Here is an 18,282-nt window from a genome sequence, read left to right as displayed (position 1 = left end):
GAGCTGTGGGATTTACATGTGCAGGAGTGTTTGGTGTCTAACAGCCAACTCAAAGACAGGAATTTCCCCCATTTGCACCACTGCTTGAAATACCCCTTATGATACAAGGGCATAAGAATCACTTGAGATGAGAGTAGGAGCCCTCCTAACCCATCTCTGATGGCCCAGGGAAAGAGCAAACATGGCAAGCACAGGGCTGCCACTCCATAGCACACCCTTATTTTACTCTTTTTTTCATGGTTTCCATTTGCAGATTGCCTAATATACGAATGGCCTGTATACTGAAGTCAGAATTATGCAGGGCCGAAACAATGAAGCTTAAGGGGAGTCGAATTTCAGAAAGCTGATGTTGAGGTTCCTATTTTAAGTCCAGTCAGATTTAGAGCTGCCAATCAAAGGGTCACATTTGCCTTCAAAGAGTGTTGTGCTGTGAGGGATTTCCTGATGCTAAGCGCCCTGGCTTAGCTGCCCATTGCTGCAGCGAGCAGAGACCAATCACTCCGATGCATCAAATGCCCAGCAGCTCAGTGCTCTTGTCTGGGGGATAGAAAAAAATATTTGCCCTAATCTCATTTTCCAAGTGATGGTGCAGCCTCACAGTGAAGAAGATGCTTCTCCAGAAGATCCTCAGTCTGGGGTCCATCACCCGCTCAGGGTGATGCAGCAGCAGCCCCGATCTCTGCAGAGCATCTCTCCTGAGGTGTCCCTCCACCTCTAGCAGCCCATCTGTGAGGATACCTGAAGTGGTGAGGGCCTGTATTTTGTTTCCATGGTCCCACTCTGTCCAGGGGATTTTTTTGATCAGCCAACACAGCTAAGAGGGAGGAGATGGGTGAGTACCTGCACGGGTGCCCCTGTGAAGAGGGGAGCTCTGCTTGGGGCAGCTGCAGAATCATCAGAGCAGCCAGGGCAGAGATCTCCCCCATGCTTCCTCTCTCCTCCCATCACCTTGCCAGAGATTTTACAGTTACTTTTATGAGTTTCCCCAAGGGAACAAAAAGATTAAGGCATGAGTAACAAAACCAAAGGCATGTGGAGTCTGGCTGTGGCGCAGGGGCCAGCTCAGGCTCCCACCTGCACTTGGGGGGCTGCTTTGATGCCTGCAGCATCTGGGAACTCCCATGTGGACTCCTGGGGACCATTTTCTCCAGGAATTTCACCACACCTTGTGCTCCCTCCATTGCAGATCTGACCCTGGACAGGAGCATATCTCACCTCATCTCCCCAGGGACTGCAAGCTTTTCCCAGCTCACACCAGCATTAGCTATTCATAAGGATGAAAAACATTTTCAGATATGATTTTTGGCACCCCACTCCTTCCCTAGTCCAGGGGAATTCGGGATTCTGATCTGGTTCAAAGCCTGCACAACCAACCCCTTTACCAGAGCCATGACTGCCCAGCTGCCTACAACAACTCAGCCTGTGGGTGAAACCCACCTCTCTGGGTGGTATCTGTGTTACAGGAACAGAGAGCTGCAAAAGCAGAGGTGACATGTCTCTGGAGGAGACACAGCACAGGTAGGCCAGGGGAGAAAAAACTCCATGCTGGTCTCTTTGAAAGACCTCCTTTCACATGCAATTTTGGAAAGGTGGACCACCAAAGTTGCTTTGGGAGGCCAAAAATAATACACATACATCACACCTGTGAGAAAACTAGGCATAGGAATGACTGCCATCAACAAAGACTTCCCTGCACAGGTTGTACTCCACTTAGGAACAACCTCTTCTGAGTGACCCCACACCCAACCCCAGAGCACGGGAGTCAGAAATTCCAGAACCTTCTAAGGTACTGACTGCAGGCAGCCCTTTCCATACTGGGATTGGAAAGACAAACCAGTCTGCAAAGCCCTACAGTCCAGCTCCCCACATCCACACGGATGGCCTGCCTGAGAGCCTCTGTGTGGGCAGGGTTTGCAACACCACCCTGCTGGTATCTGAAATCAGAGTGCAGTGAGAGGCTCATCCACTGTGGTAACTGGTGGGGAACAATCTGTTGGGGAGGGCATTTCAGTGTGGTATGACAATCTATATTTATGGGAATACAATATCCACAAGAATACGCTGGGGATGCTCCCAGCTGGCGGAAACGTGGCAGCTCCTGCAATTACACTCGACATACGAGAGACAGGATGCCAGCTAACACCTGCCTTGTGTTTGTACAACACCACCATATAACAGCTGCTGCATGCCCCCTGCATCCCAGACCTCTTGGAAGGTGAATATACTGAGTACAGGATAACCCCAAATTCTAGGCATCTAGGGCGAGCACTCTGTGTCATTGCCGGGCTCTGAAAAGGACAGACACATGCCCAGGGATTAGTACCAGGTTCCCTGGGAGGGAGCTATCAAAACACTGATACTCACAGGTATTTTCTTCTCTGAAAGCAGCATCTCTTCCTTCTTTCCTTAAAGTCACTGTGTTACTGCAAAAGCCTGGTGAAACCCTGAAATCACACTTGGATGAACTCTAAGAAACAAACTCACTGCTTAGCTGCAAACACTGACTGCAAGAGCATCCAGGGCCTCTAAAGCTGAGCAAAGCCAAATTCCAGCCCAGGTGAGCTGCTCTAAGGCAGTGTGGGCACACACTGCCCTGGCTGGTACCTGTACAGAGCAGGAGCTGCTATGGACTGGTGGAGGAGTTGCATGCAGATATCATTCCAGTTTATGATCTGGAGAAAGGAGAATCAGTAATGCAAGAGCAGAACAACCCTTTGGTGTCCTAAGAGAGAACACACAGTCCCACACTGCTATGTAGGACAGATGGGCCCTGCCCTCAGCTCTGCACTGGCTTTCTCTGAAGTGCTGGTTCCCCTTGCCCATCTCCTGCACTCACCTCCCCAGCACTGCCCCTCACCTCTGTTCCTGTGCCACAATGTGTGAGGCAAGGAGGACTTTGCTCTCCTCAGAAGTGCAAGCAAGAGGTTATCTCACACAACCCCAAACAAAAGCTCACAAACTTTCCCCGGGGTGTTTTTAATTGCTGTTTGATTGGTTTCTCCCCCATCCTCCTTTGCACTCTGCATCAGGTGTGAGAGGCAGTCGTGTTGCCCAGACCCTTTCCTGGCTTCAGATGATCAAGGGACCAGTTTTTATGTAGCGCAGTTATACCTGAACAAAAATGAAGAGCATTAGAGAGAAATGACCAAGGCTTGCCCTGAGCAGGCTAGATTCTGCCAAATTACAGCACACAGCACTTAATCCACACAAAGTCCTGCTAAATTTAGTGAACTAGACTCAGTGAAAAGCCAGGTAAAAGAAGATTCAGAAGTAAAACTGACAAAATACAGGGGACAACAGCTAATTTAAAGCCAGAACTCATGCATGAAGATTTCAAAAGGATCTGCTGATTCCATCATGTACCTTTAGTGCAGTTTCAGGAGACATACTTCACCAAGAAAAAATGGGATGAACTGAAAGAAAAAAACTCAACAAAGTGATTCCATGAAGGGTGAAACCATCAAGCATCCATGGACCTGCACCACAATGGTGTGGGGTTCCCTGCTGTTGGAACCCCAGCTTTGCTGGCTCCCTGATGTTGCTGGTGGAGGCCTGACATGAGTGTGGCGAAGTGCCAGATGCTCCCACTTCAAAGCTGAACCAAGAAACCAGCTTGTCTGTTGGCTTTTATTGCGCTGCTATTACTTGAGTGGTGAATTCCAGGTAGGGATGTAACAGGCCGGCCAGGATTGCCTTGCTTATGATAAGGTTCAGGTACAATGTGTACCCCATAAAGAAGAAACCTGCGGAGTTTCATCCTGGAATTGCTGCTGAGTCATGAGGGTTTGCGTAGTGCAGACGCCAGGTGTGACGACACCTTTGGGGTTTGTCACCTCTGAGGAGAAGGTAGATTTGTGGCCCTGTACTAGAGATGGTAAAAATATACTAACCAAGTTCATTCCTGCTAATGGCTGCCTCAATAGCTGAAATCCTTGAGCGGGGTGTTTTTTGCAAGTAGGGTAAGTTGTGGAGCTTTGTCTTCCAGATGGAGCTCAGTAACTCAGCCTCTCCAAATCCTCTCCACTGAGCCCAGAGTCTGGAAGAAAGAAAGGACAAGGGAAGGGGATATACACAAAGGAAATCATGGGCTGTGTCTAAAGAAGGAAAAGTACAGCAGGAATGTTCTCTGGTGGGTAGGGCAACAGAAAGGCTGGTCGTTACTACACAGCTGTCTGCTGTGTGATTTCAGGGGAAGTCATGTAATTTCTCCCCCTCATATTTCCAGTCTGTGGAAGTGTTTAGATGACACTATTTGCAAACTAAAGAACAAAAGTCCCATGTATATCAGGCCTACTTAAGCCCAAGTAACCTGTGTGTGCCGTATTCAGCAAAAGGCTGTTTTCTTTGGCCACAACTCTTACACACATCTAAAGCCCTAAGGTGCATATTGATCTGTCAATCCTTGTAATGCTACATCTCTAAAGTGTACAGTGAAGCAGAGAACAGCATCCAAACACTATGGAGAGCCAAAAACTCCTCCACATACATCAATAAACAGGTGATCAGTGAGCAATCATGCAGCCTGATGGTGCAATTTTAGACTGCTGGTATGTCTCCATCAGACAGCAACCCTAGGGTCTGACATCCCTTGAGGATTTTCAACAGCAGAGGCAGGCCCTGGCTTAAAAAAAAATCAGTCACCAGCTCACAGAACCACTCAGATTTGGCTCTGTGGTGGAGATAAAAGCTGAGATACATCTAGGCAGGTGTACATATCTGGAGCAATGTACACAAGGGAGACAATCAGACCCTTCCCTTCCTAAGACAGGCTGGGCACTGCTTGGATCTTTTAGGGCACTGATCCACAAATACCAACACTACTTGCACTGACATACCCTCAAAAGAGCTGCAAATATTTCTCTGCTTTGCTGGAGTGTCAGGCTGGGCAAAGGAGCAGAGAGTGTGGGGGATGCTTGAAGGCAGCCAGAAGTGTGTGCTTAAGCAGCTTAACCAAAACAGATCAATAGGCACTGAAATGGGAGGGTCCCCAGGGAGAACCATGAAGTAGACAGAAACTCGCTGAAAGGAATGGAATGTGCAAATGAGCAGCTCTCACCAAGATATGATCTGAATCAACCTGAAGCAGCCCCAGCCAGATGCACCATCTGCTCAGAGCATTCCACAAGGACATCTCGGTTCATGGTGTCAAAACCAGCAGACAGATCAAGGAGTGTTAATACAGAACACACCCTTGAGCCAGCTGGCAGAGAGAGATCACGGAAGACCTTCAAAAGGGCTGCCTCAGAACCATGCCTCCTGCTTCAGCCAGACTGGAATTTATCAATGGCATTGTGTACACAGAGCTGCGACCGCCACTGTAACGTCATGGTTCTCCTGGAAGAGGGGAAGGAATGGCAGGATGGACATCAGACAGCAGCTGACCCAACAAAAGAGACAGGACAGAGCCATCCAGTTTTAGTGCTCTAACAAAACAATGCAGCAGTACAGAGGAGGATATAGTTTCACAAGTATCATTGGTACACTTGTAAGCAGAAGGTCACTCAATCAGATCTCAAGGGTAGCAATGAATTGCCCCCAGGTCCCTCAGCTCTCTGCTCACCATTATTCCTCAGATGTCTGAGATCCTGCAGACAGAAGAGCAGCACATCCCTACTCTTCACAATCCCAGCACATAGGGAAAGAATACAGACCAGGTGATTTTCTCTCTGTACCTCAGCTCCTCTGCATGCTTCACACACCAACACGACTGTCTGAGGTAAAGGGGGAAGCAGAAGGAGCTCTGTTACAAACCCAGTTCCTGAAGGATTTTGACAGGGGACAGGCATTAATGGGGAAGATGAGAATTATATCTCTTTTCTTTATGGGTTGGCTCTATCAGCAGCAACACAGGTAATGTCTGAAACAGGCAGCTCAGAATGCTGACTGGACAGCTTTACTTGTGCCTTAGAAGATGATTCAGTGCAAGAAAAACAAACAAGCAAACAAACAAACAAGTGCTGGAGGCCAACCAAGGGCTAATTAGCACTGTACAGCATTTGCCAGAAGAGCCCTCTGCTGAGCTACAGCTGCTCCTGGCAAAGGGAGCTGTCTGTCTGTCCAGCTTTTTTAGGGCAGCAGAGGGTCAAGAGGGCTCTTCTGGGAGTCCCCCTCATGTTGTCCCCCCTAGGACACCCTCCACAGCACCCTGCAGGGCCAAGTGCCCTTTCTTTTTCCCTCTCCTAAGACAAGGCTATGCTGGGAAAACACTTATGCTGGAGGAATGCAGTTTACTGGAGAACAATCCTCTTCTGGCAACCTGGATTTTAAGAAAGAAATTTGAAAATTTTACAGGTCTTTGCAGAAAAGCTGGAGTTTCATCAGCTGTCTGCAGTACAGCCAGGGGACACAGAGCCAGCCCAGTGCTACCGAGTACAGTGGTGCTCAACTGCATGACATCATCATGCTTGGCTTGTTCCCCTGATCTCATTCATGTGCAGAACTAAGGCAGGCCCTGGATACACAGTGTATTTACTGTGTTTGGGGTGCATTTTAAAAACCTGATTCCAACTGCATTAAAATTAAATAACTTAGCAGCAAGTCTATAAAAGGGACTGTATTTCAAGACATAGCAAAACAGGAAGTTGGTTCATACAATATTGCTGACAGTAAAATGCTGAACTTCATTCTGACTTCAGCAATGATGACATATTTGTGATGATTAAGTTCAAGATCTGTGGATAACAGGACAGGGCTAAAATGCCGGGCTCTTTGGAATCTCTTTTTTGCTCTCTTCACCTCTTCTCCCCTAAGGAAACAATCCCACCACAAGCCTCAGTCAATCCTCCTCCAGTAATGTTTCACTTCCACAGATAAATTTAACAAAGGAACAAGGAAGAAAAAAACCACAAGGAAGTGAAGTTCATGTTAATTCTGTGAGTGTGGGCATCTGGGCCAAGGTGAGAGGTCCTGCAAGGCCGGTTCAACTTTTGTTGAAATGCAGAGTGAAACAGAGTGGGCATGAAGGAGAGAGCTTCCGACCAGACAACACAAAGCCACAGGGAATCAAGCTTCATCGCTCCCAGAAAAGCTTGCTAGATGGCAAGCATGGAAGACTTTATTCTAGAGGCTCAGAGTGCATCACAGAGGATATTAAAGATAGCTCCACGTCACCCCTCCTCTCTTTCACTGGCTACTTGTATTGCACAAGTGCTAAAGAGGCATGTTGTTACTGAGCTAGGGTCTCCTGCACACAGCACTGCATGCACACACAAGGCTTTCTGCTGCTCCAGCAAACTTGAACTTGCTTCTATTTCAAAATCCATAGTGGGTGCAAATGAAATTCCAGCCACCTTGACCTGTTAGAACAGCTCCCTTCCCTTGCACCCACCTCGTGGTCATGGGGCAAGTGTGACTCCTTTCCACATCTATCCCCCTTCCTGAAACAATAATCTTCATATTGAGATCATACTGCCCCAGTAATCTGGAGCAGACAGATTCCATCTAGATCTGGGTTACTCTGTCAAACAAAAAACACCAGGTATTTTGATGCAGAAATTCCCCTTGAAAACTCTGACAGCATGCTGGAAGTCTTTCCAGAATCAACAGACTGACTGAAATACTTGTTGGAACGAACCTGTGAAGATCTCTAGACCAAACCTCCTTGAAGCACGGCCACTGCCAGCAGTACATCAGGCTGACTGCAGCTTTATCAAACTGAGTCTCAAAAGCCACACAGGAGGGAGATTCCCTCACCTCTCTGGGCAACCTGCCCCAGTGTTTCACCAACCCCATAAGAGGAAAGAGGGTTTCCCAATATCTGATCTGAACCTTGCAATCCGCACTGTGTGACCCTTTGGTTTGTGATCTGTCACTGATGGGAAGAGCCTGACTCCAACTCTGTAACTGCACTTCCAGTAGTTGTAGGATGTTGTTAGATTCCCCTCAGCCTCCTCTTGACCAGGCTACACAAGCCCACTTCCCTCAGGTCTTGCTCATGTTGGTAGTTCCCTATTGGACCCCCTACCTCCTCCCCTCACAACCCTTCTCACCCCAGGGTCCCTGAACTGAACGTTACTGCAGCTGTCAATGGCACAAATCCAGAGTCCTGACCATAGTCCAGCACTCATTCAGCCTCATGCTGGGCAGTCTAACACAGGTAATTTCCATCCAGCAGGACCATGGAAGAGGTGTTGCAGTGAAATACTGAGCAATCCAGGGTTAAAAGAGAACTTTCAACAATTCGTAATAGAGAGCAATTTGACTGCTGAGCATTGCTCCACCATCTAGTGGATGAGCTGCTCAGTGCAGAACACGTGTGTGCAGGTTGTCAGCCCCGCTCACACTGCTGCACAGGGATGGCCACCTGCTCCAGGTACTGACTGATGTGTCTCCTGCCCTCCCCAGGGACTTGCCGCATGGGGCACACACCACCATGGGGCCCCTCTAGTCTTGGGGGGGGGGGCCTCTGTCTGGAGAAGGAGCAGGAAACTCTGGTTTAGACCAGAAGCTTTCAAGATCACTTCCTCCTTCAGATGAATTCTGTGCAAATAACTTTATTGACACAACAAAGACATGGGCGGCACTAGAGTAAATCTCTCAATTGCCCTCCCCACGTGGGCCTGAACACAAACATTATAAAGCCTTTTCCTGGGACCCAACACAAACAGAATAAAAGCAGCCTTGGAGTCAGGACCTGAAACCACAGTTCCCCTCTCTTAACCCTTAGCCCAGAGCCCACATTCCCCTTCCCTCCTTGCTTTCACGATCCCAAGAGGTGGATTTGCCTGGCCTGAAAGGAAAAATTGAAAGCGAGTCTCTTAGCTGATGCAGGGCTGGGGTTGCCAAGAGACTATGACAGCAAAGGCAGCACCCATCCTGATGGAAGCAGTGTTGCCCATGAGTGCTGTGCGTCCCAACCCTACAAGATGGGTCTAGATCCAGAATAGATGAGCACTTGTCTGAAGCCTTAAATCACCTCTAGGGATTAGAAGGGTTTCAGATACACCCACGCAATGTTTCCTGACAAATTCCAGGTGGCTTCTTGCTAAGCACATGGATTTTCTAGATCTCCCTTTCAAGAAACTTAACTCTCAGACACTATGTTTAGATGGTGGATGTTTATGTTCATTCTTGGAGCTCAACTTTTCTCCTTGCAACTCTTCCATAAAAAGCCATAAGAAATAAATGAATACACAAAACCAAAACTGTCATCATAATACAGAAACTTTACCTAGAAGAGAAAATCCTAGAAAACAGGAAGGCTTCTAGCAGAGCTGACTGTGGCAGCAGAGCTGTGGGGAGATGCTGAAGGAAACCACACGCTCTAGTACTCACAGGGCCTGCGAAACACAACCCACATAACAGCCAACAGAAACTCAAGACAGCCTGTTCCACCAACCCTTTGGACTACATTTATCACCAGAGTAGTTTTCCCAAAAAAACACCACATGTTTTTGACAGTATAGAATACTAAGGAATATCTAAGTATTAGCTGATTGAGGAAAAGCAGCAGAAGAGCACAACTAGAAACTCCACGCACTTGTCTGACCCAGCTCCAGAGAGTGCAAAGCTGTCCAGGAGAGACAGAAGGAAGAAAGGTGAGAAACCAAAGGTGTTCAGGATGCTACAACATGTGACACGCCCAGAACAGAGACTGTAATCACAGCACGTTCAGAAGTCAAAAGGCAGAAACATGTTCAGGAGTCATCTACCACTGCCACGTGTTGTCTCCTGCCCTCCCAGGCTGATTGCTCTTCACCAGAAGGACATCGGGGCCTGCAGTGGGGCACATGTACATCCCACTCAAACAGAAGGGCCCTTGTCTGAGGGAGGGCAGTGCCAGGACCAAAGGTCCTGCCTTTTTGCTTCATAAGGAACAGCATCAGCGTCTCTGGGGACTCTCTCCTGGAGGATGCTGTGACCTGCTGATCCTCTGCCCCAGATCAGTACCAAGATCAACTCTTTTATATGGTTCCAATCATGGTCATTTACTGCCATCACCTGTGTCTCTTACCATCGCCAGCATAGCTCACAACCACATGGGGTTACACAGGCTACATTACTATTAAAATGATTAGGGCAAGGCTTTCACTTCCTTCACTTTTCTGCCACCCATCTGTATTCAATCCCAAGGAAATACCCAGGAACAACCCTTTGTCCTGACCGCCCTTGCAGGATGTAACAAATATATCCAGAACATACTGAGCCTGGGCAGTAGCTGCAGGTGAGCCAAAACAAATGAACAAAACCATTCCGGCCCCCGTACCCACCCGGGGCTCGAGCACCTCTCAAGGCCCCAGCCAGGCCGATACCCCCAACCCCCAGAAGAAACCATTATCCACCCTGACCTTGTCCTCTCTCCACCGTGCCACCTCATATCTTCCCACACACAGCTTACCTGTGACACTTCATGCAGGACTGCCCCACCCGCCCTCCTGCCCGCCCACCAGTCCGAAGGAACCCCACAGCCTGCCCACAGCCCACCCAGCACCCCTCCCCTTCCCCAAACCAGGTCAGCAAACCTCTGTGTGCTGGGTCAAACCCAGTATTTATGCAAAACACAAAATAGGGTACTGAGACTCTCAAGTAAAAGGGATTGGTCTCTCTGCCTGTAAAATAGTTCTCATTTTGACTTAGCAAAACCAGTGCTTTTCAAAACTGACCATAAAATATAATGCTGTCATTGCTAAAAAGGATCTCCCCTGAGGGCATATGTTTTTTTCCCACCTCCAGATATGCAGTTTGTAATGTGAATGCAAGCCTGTGAGAGACGGTGAAAGCGGGCATTTTCCAGAGCATTTCACAAAACACACAGGAGCAAAGTTCAGAGCCTGATTACGTACATGTTACCCTGTGTCCTGTCAACAAACTTGGAGTGTCACTGCCAGAGGTACAGGCAGGTAGTTACCCTGGCCCTGCACTGCACGTCAGAAGAAACATGCTCTGAAGAGCACACACTTAAAACGATTTCAGCCTTAGTCAAGATTGTGTTTAAGGGATTCAGCACCTTCTCTGAAATAAATGTACTTTAACGAGGATGCCTGTAAGGCATTTAGGAACTAATATAAATATCTTGCAGAGAAGGACTAGTGATACATGCATCCCTGTTACAAAGATAGGATAAAGCCTATGATGAAGATGACAAGGATAACTTTCAGTTACCAAAAAACATTAGAGAAATCAAACATAAGAGGCTTCACTGGAAACATGACAAAACTGGTCCCTGAAGAACCACAGACATTATTTTTTTAATCCAACTGAAAAACAACTCTGTACTTGCTTCTGACAGTTATTCTCACCTCCCTGAAATAAATTCTTTACACACAATGTGACTGGGCAATGGTCCCTCTAACCTCAAAGGCATGGGATCCTGTCGCAGTCACTGACAGTGGACCATGGGCTAAGGGGTAGGAGCTGAAGCAGTTTGCAATGCTCTATGATTTTAGGCAAATCTCTGCTGTATCCCAACAGACTGACAAGGTAATAAAGGTGGCACAGAGAGTTTTGTTGGGGGAAGCTCTGCAGTGCACGACACCCATTCATCATTCACCAGCAGGGAGACACCCCACTGTCCTCACTGCTTGCTCAGCACAGCCCCTCACCATTTGCTGCATTTGAAAATCACCACCTTTGAAATGGTAGAAAGTTAAAGTACCTTTGAAACAGCAGAAAGTCCAAGTACCTTTGAAATGGCAGAAAACAGGGCCCATTCTCTCACACAAAGGGACTCCAAGCCTTCGCAGGCGGCAAACGGGGTCTGGGGGCTCTTCTGTGAAAGGACATAAGACCCTTTTGAATGTACTCATTAGTGTTGTGGCTGGCAGAAACTCTTCTTCTGTGCCCCAGCTGATGAACATGAGTGCTGCTGCCAAGTCTGTTGATAAATAAAAAAAGATAGGAAAAGCCTTATGGTTTTTGAAAAGGGCAACAGGAACTCAGTGCTCAAGGCAGCAAACACAATTTGCAGTAACAGACTGGAGTCCAAGAGCAGCTCAGTGGTGATATTCCACACTATTTTCCTCTTAAACATCAGCTTTTAACAGCAGAGAAATCGATGGCACTAAAGGCAGCGAGGATCAAGCTGATGGGGAATGCTGCAAACTTCTCCCAACAGCCTTCCTCATTCGCTTCATTTATCACCTACAGCCTCAGCTCTTCTGGCTCCGGGCATGCTCCCCTCCTCCTCGGCCCTGCAAGCAGGACTAATTTTCATTAGCAACAAGGCAGGAGACTAATTACAGTACAAGTTTCATTTGTGAAGGGACTCCAGGGAGAGGAGGAGGGGGAAGACAGCTCTTTGCTTGCTCTGCCACCTAAACAGTTTATATTTGTTAGTATAGAAATAAGTATGATGACAGCAAACTGATGCCTAAGGAGCAATTCCCCCATTAACCTGACATCCGCCGCAGTTCACACGCACCACCATTTATATGCACCATTAATATTTATAAGGGTGACGTGTCTTTTTGACAGGAACTTGTGCCTCCAACGACAACAGATGTTATACCATTTATGAAAGAAACTACTCAAGCATTTCCAATGGACCTTGTCCATGCTCATCATGTCTTTATTGCGTGCTCTGATTATATTATCCATGGAGAGCCTGGGTCACCAATGCTTCCAGTCCAAGAACACAGATGGCAGCACACTGGCCTTTAGAGTACTTAAAAATTTCTGAAGTTTCATTATGCCTCTGTGGATGTTCTTCTGGGAGCTCAAGACCTTCCAAATGCACCTGACAACTCAGAAGTGTGCAAGGCATTACATGTCATACTTCCCTATCTCATGAGGATTTGCCACTTACCTGGCCCTCCAAAACACATGGCACATAGCTGAAGCTGCAGGATTGCCTCCCACAGCTGCCTTTACCACCGCAGCTGCATCATCTACAAAGAATTAAAGCCTGTTATTATATGCTGTGTTATTCTTCCCTATGCATAGGCTCACAGGAGAGCACATGCAGCAGGGCACAGATCCAGTTATCTCTGCTAAAACTATGCTGTTCCTTGCCCAGACTGCAATTTATAGCACGTGTAGGAGCCTGTCTCTGACAGGACAGAGCTCCCCATTCTAGCAAAGGTTAAACTCCCACCCTCCATAGAGGAGGAAGCACTGCCCATACACCTCCCCATTAGCAGAGAGCAGAATGGGTTTAACCTGGAAAGAATGATACAGATAAGTTGATGGGGTTTGTGAAAGATATCTCCTTCAGGAACCACCATGCATGGGCAAGCACTGAGGTACTGGACAAAGTATCTAAGGAACATTTTCTTTTACAAGATTGCAGTTGACATTTCTATTAAAATGCATGAGGTTACCATGATTCACTTCACCTGATATGATGGAACTTGTTTAAAGTAGCACAAAAATATCACATTATCCCATGGGCTAGAGGAGATAGCCTGCAGTGACTCCCTCCTCCAGAATGGCAGCTCTAGTGATGCCCTGATATTTATGGCACATACATTTTTAATGCCCAGCACAAACAGCTCCAACATTTGTCAACTCATTTAATCAGCAGCTTTTCAAAGACAATACAAAAAGACATCCTGCAGAACAAGAGCTAGCAACAGTACAATGCCTTGCCATCAGCACCCATCCAGTCAGAGCAGAAATAGGATGTTATAGCCACGGCCAACTCTCTCTAGCCATCCTTGGCCAAGATTTGCTAGCCTGCTGGTAGAGTCTCCTCTTCTCATGCATTCAGAAGTCCTCAACCTACCCCTCCATCTCCTCACTGCTCGAAAACACACAGATCTGAGAGGCTTGTGAGAAATTGTTGCTGTTCAGCAGCCACCAGCATTTCCTCACCCAAGTCCTAACACAGCTGAACTTCAACTGAGGTGAATTTGGGAGTTAATCCTCCAGCCTAAGTTAGCTCTGAAACACAGCTGATACCAACACCTGCAGTAAAGAGGCCTGACATGTTTGGGGACTGCACCTGCAGCCACAGTGGTGCAGTGACTCTTGTGTAAATCAGCAGAATTTATACCAGCATTAACCCCACTGTTGGAGCATCTGATTACTTATGTGTTGTGGTTTAACCCCAGCCAGCAACCAAGCACCAGGCAGCTGCTCACTCACCTCCCCCCAGCCCAGTTCTAGGAAAAGCTAAGCTTTCTCTGAAAACAAGATCACAAAATCTTTTAGTTCATCTTTTACCACATGACTACATACATAGTGTGTTACTGCGTATTTTATAAATATGTGTAAGTATATTAGTGTGTTTTATACACCTCTGCTGACCTTATGTGCCTAGTTTTGCTTCAGAAAGAAGATGGCTCCTCCAAAATTGTGACACCCGTTACTTCACTGTAGTTTGCACCCATACAATTGTGGTTTTTCCCTGCCAGGCCAAGTATGCATAAAACACATACAAAATGCAGTCACAGATGTCTCTACTCACTTAAATACAAAAATGTTGTGTACCTGGCCTGCTCCAAACAGCGTTTCTGCTTAGCCAGCATTAATTATATCAATGAAAAGAATGAGCCAGTTTCCAACACTGTGTTATGCAGAGAACTGTGTACATGAAAAGCAGAAGGACAAACTTAGTCGTACATCCTACTCTGCTCCTGCTTGGTGCAGGGAAACTTGTCACCGACTGGACAAACTCTTTGACAAAATCCAAGTACTGATGCTTTAACATAAAAGAAGAAACACAACAGAAATACCTTTCTGAAAATAACATCTCCTGTCCATTGTGATACAAAAAGCAGAGTGGCCTGAACTTGAGTCTCCAGCCAGGATACCCCACATGCCAGCTCTCTGTGCTCCTCTGTGATGGCTGTGAGGAGACACAGCTGAACTTCTCTATCCCAGTCTGCTCTTTTATCAGACATGGATTAACACAGTGCAGGAATGGGTGCTTATACAGCGCTTAAGAGATGAAAAGCAGCCTTGAGTAGCAGTGGGACTGACTAAGAGCCACCCCAGCCCTTCCCAGAGCACGTGCCGTTACCCCTGGACCACGCGAGACGCGCCAGGCACCGACCTACAGGTGCGGATCCGTAACAAATGATGGAGCCGGGGGTCACGAGGCTCTACGCAGCTGTGGGCGCCCGCAGCTCACATCAGACCTCTCAGCAAGCATAACCTCAGCACCACCAAAACCACTGGGCTTTCCATGGCAAAACAAACCGGGAGAAAAGCTGGAGCGGGAGCGGAGCTATGCTGGACACACAGAGGGAGGCGAACGTGCGGCAGTGCCGAGTCAAGCGGGGGACGCGTCTCCCGTTTCCTCGGGGGGTAAAAATATGACATGCATTAGCGAAGAGAATAAAAGGAGGGAAACAAAGGAGCGGGAGCGAACACCTGTCGCTCTCCTCGGGGACGAGCCCTAATGCTTTTATTTGCCTCAGTATGCCGGGGGAACTGCAGCTGCCAACTGTCATCAGCATCAAGTTACCCGCACAAAGCTCGGCCTGCCCGCTGCTTCCAGACAGGGGAGGCGGAGGGCTGGACGCGCCCGGGGACGGCACCGAGCGCTCGGGGCCCGGCTGCCCGTGGCCACAGGGCGGGCGAGCGGCCCCTGGGGCTGGGGAAGGGCTGCCCCGAGGGGCAGCCGTGGTGTCCAGCACAGCCTTGGTGTCCAGCACAGCCCTGCATAGCCTGAACGGGCGCGTCCTCCCCGGCAGGCACCCAAACTCCGGCTCCCGGAGCTTCCCCATCCACCAAGATGGGGCAGGACAAGGAGGACCTGGCCCCTGGCCAGCCGTGCCTGTTCAGTCCCGCTGGTTCCCGCTCAGAGCTCAGACTGGCTCTTTCACGCCCAGGTCGGTCCCTGTCGGCAGCGAGGGGCACCGACGGCCCCCGACGAACCGCACTCACGCGTGTTCCGATGCTTTGAACCCGTAACGGGCGCTGGGTGTTTGGGGGTTCATTGCAGGGTTGGACTGACATGAAACGCTGCTTCGCGGAGCCGCAAGCTGCAGGGAGGGCACGTCCCCTTCCCACAGCCCAGACTGAGAGTCTCCGGGCGGTGTCAGCCTCGAGAGCGAGGCCGATCCCGATCCCGATTGCATTCCCGCTCCGCGCCCGCCCCGCTCCGGCAGCGCCGGCGGCCGCGCAGCCCCGCCCCGGCGCAGACAAAGCGCGCGATGCCCATTGGTCCGTTCGGCCCACGCGCGGCGCGGCCCGCGCGGCGCGGCCAATGGGCTCATTGACATGCAAATCGCGGGGTATAAAGCGGACGGCGCGGGGCGGGAGCGGGGCTCAGGGGCCGCCATGGCGCCGCGTACCGATCACCCGCTGCGGGGCCGAGGCTGCGCGGAACCCCGCGCCGACCGCAGGGTGAGCGACGGGGGCCGCGGCGAGCGGGGCGGGGCGGGATCGGGCCGGGCGGGGGGTCTGATGGCGCTGTTGTCCCTGCAGACAAGGAAGCCGCTGGTGGAGAAGAAGCGCCGCGCGCGGATCAACGAGAGCCTGCGGGAGCTGCGGCTGCTGCTCGCCGATAGCGAGGTGAGGCGGCGGCGCGGCGGGGCGGGGGCCGGCGGGGCCCGGGGCCGCGCTGACGGCCGGGGCGCCCTGGGTCAGTTTCAGGCGAAGCTGGAGAACGCAGAGGTGCTGGAGCGGACGGTGCGGCGGGTGCGGGCCGTGCTGGAGCGCCGCGGCCGCGGTGAGTGCGGGCCCGGGGGGCGGCGGGGGGCGCCCGGCCCGGCCCTCGCCTCACCCGCGCCCCTCTCTGTCCCAGGCGGCGGGCGGCGGCTCCTCGAGGCTAGCGAGCGCTTCGCCGCCGGGTACATCCAGTGCATGCACGAGGTGCACACCTTCGTCTCCAGCTGCCCCGGCATCGACGCCACCACGGCTGCCGAGCTTCTCAACCACCTGCTGGAGTCCATGCCCCTCAGCGAGGGCGGCTGCCCGGACTCACTCACGGACGTTCTGGGGGATGCCGCGCTGCTAACCCTGCCTGCCGGGGCCCCCCTGGCCCTGCCTGCCCCGGCGCCCTCGCCGTCCCCCAGCGAGGAGACCTGCTCCGACTCGGACGAGGCGGAGGCCGAGCCGGGCCAGACCCGCACGGACGGACTGGACGCGTCGCAGACGCGCGGGCTGCCCTCGCCCGGCCTGCCCAAATCCATGTGGAGACCCTGGTAACGAAGGAGCGGGAGACAACGCACACCTACCTACGGGGGAGAGCAAGGGGGCCCACGGCAGCAGGGCACGGCCGGCACACGTGTGTGTGTGCGAGCGTGCGAGAGTGTGTGTGCACACACTCCAGGACTGTATCAGTGGCGCTCTGACGCTGTCACACCCTGACAGGCTAATAGCGAACGCGTTAACATTTCATTTGTGTGTGTGGCATTTTGTAACTTCAGGGGTTTGTTTTTATGAGAGGTTGGGGAAGGGGGAGGGGAGGGAGGAGGAGGGAGTTGGGTTGTAGTAGCAAAGCTCTCTGGATACACAGCAGTTATAACCCTCTCTCTTTTTTTCTTGGCCCTTATAAGTGGCCCAAATACCACTACCTTTTTTTTTTTTTTTTTTTTAAGGAAAAGCCCTTGTGTATTTTAAATCGTGATGGTTAACTCCATGAGAAGCTCGAGCTAAGTCTGCATGCACGGTTTTAAGTGTTTTAGTGATAGCACAGACCCCTGAAAGGGGTTGGTCTTGTTAGCATCTGTACTCAGTAGCAGTCTGGAGTCTCCCCTTCAGTGAAGGGAGAGAAAACTAGAAACCTGGTGGAACTAGACAAACATTTAAAAGATACTGGTGGCAGGGTGCCTTTTAGAAATGAGTGTCTTTATGCACATTTTGCTTTTAGCACATTTGAGTTTATTGTGACTTTATGTATATTAGGGTGTCAAATGTTTTTTATTTTTAATCTTTAATAAAAAAATAACTGAATTCACAACATGGCATGTATTGTGTAATGTGATATACTTCTAACCCACTTCAAAAAATTAAAAATACAGTTCCCTATTATTAACAACAGTATGTCATGGAAACAATGCTGGTAATTAAGCACTTAGTTCTTGTACTAAGCATTGTTAAGTAGTGGAATTCAAATTCTTTTGTTTAATACTAGAAGACACTTAAGTTATTGCAGGAAGCAAGGTCATCCTGGCTAAGGTTGGTCTTAGGCCACAGGTTTCTAGGCTGGTTGGTCTGGATGCCATTCTCAAACCTACTATACTGGATCTGCCATCTGAAGGTGCTGCTCATACACGTACAGCCCTAACTTCAGAAGTACTAGGCAAATCCTGTCCTGGGGCATAACTTCATGGTGAGGGTGTTTTTTTTGGAAAGTATTCTTTAAATTAGTTTCTCGGGGGCTTGGGGGGGGACCCTCAACGTTCTTGTATATTAACTTTGGTCCCTCCCTATTCCTACTTTGGGGAGATGCCA

At 49.7% G+C, this 18,282-nt stretch overlaps 1 protein-coding gene and 1 long non-coding RNA gene across 10 annotated transcripts in view; one reads left to right on the top strand and one right to left on the bottom strand.

Annotated features, from left to right (window-relative positions):
- Positions 1-16,197, bottom strand: part of LOC135419782 (uncharacterized) — a 39,553-nt gene extending 23,356 nt beyond the window's left edge. For 5 of the 8 annotated variants that reach the window (XR_010433141.1, XR_010433147.1, XR_010433148.1 and 2 more), the window contains exons 1-3: positions 12,743-16,197; positions 11,621-11,812; positions 3,891-4,036 (exon numbers count right to left, since the gene is read on the bottom strand). This is a non-coding gene — a long non-coding RNA (uncharacterized LOC135419782). The remainder of the gene's footprint in view (positions 1-3,890; positions 4,037-11,620; positions 11,813-12,742) is intronic. The other 3 variants (XR_010433142.1, XR_010433144.1, XR_010433146.1) reach the window with 3 other exon arrangements.
- LOC135419780 (transcription cofactor HES-6-like) lies at positions 16,076-17,790 on the top strand. Of its 2 annotated transcripts, XM_064666608.1 has the most exons (4): positions 16,094-16,230; positions 16,312-16,398; positions 16,474-16,555; positions 16,631-17,790. In XM_064666608.1, exons 1-4 carry the CDS (start codon positions 16,105-16,107, stop codon positions 17,032-17,034), a joined length of 699 nt encoding a protein of 232 aa, XP_064522678.1. In that variant the 5' UTR covers positions 16,094-16,104; the 3' UTR covers positions 17,035-17,790. The 2 variants fall into 2 exon arrangements, with proteins under 2 accessions (XP_064522677.1, XP_064522678.1); XM_064666607.1 differs by having other exon boundaries at positions 16,076-16,230; positions 16,474-17,790.
- The last annotated feature ends 492 nt before the right edge of the window (positions 17,791-18,282 follow it).

This window comes from Pseudopipra pipra, chromosome 10 (genome assembly GCF_036250125.1).
Source record: "Pseudopipra pipra isolate bDixPip1 chromosome 10, bDixPip1.hap1, whole genome shotgun sequence".
Lineage (NCBI taxonomy): Eukaryota > Metazoa > Chordata > Aves > Passeriformes > Pipridae > Pseudopipra > Pseudopipra pipra.
Note: the sequence above shows the minus strand (reverse complement) of the source record. Positions and strands in the feature narration are given on the sequence as shown.

Excerpts from the sequence above, each read along its gene's own strand:
- LOC135419780 (XM_064666607.1), top strand. The coding sequence starts at position 16,105 with ATGCAAATCGCGGGGTATAAAGCGGACGGCGCGGGGCGGGAGCGGGGC. Across the intron at positions 16,231-16,311 it reads AACCCCGCGCCGACCGCAGG|ACAAGGAAGCCGCTGGTGGA; the intron begins GTGAGCGACGGG and ends TTGTCCCTGCAG. Across the intron at positions 16,399-16,473 it reads TGCTGCTCGCCGATAGCGAG|TTTCAGGCGAAGCTGGAGAA; the intron begins GTGAGGCGGCGG and ends GCCCTGGGTCAG.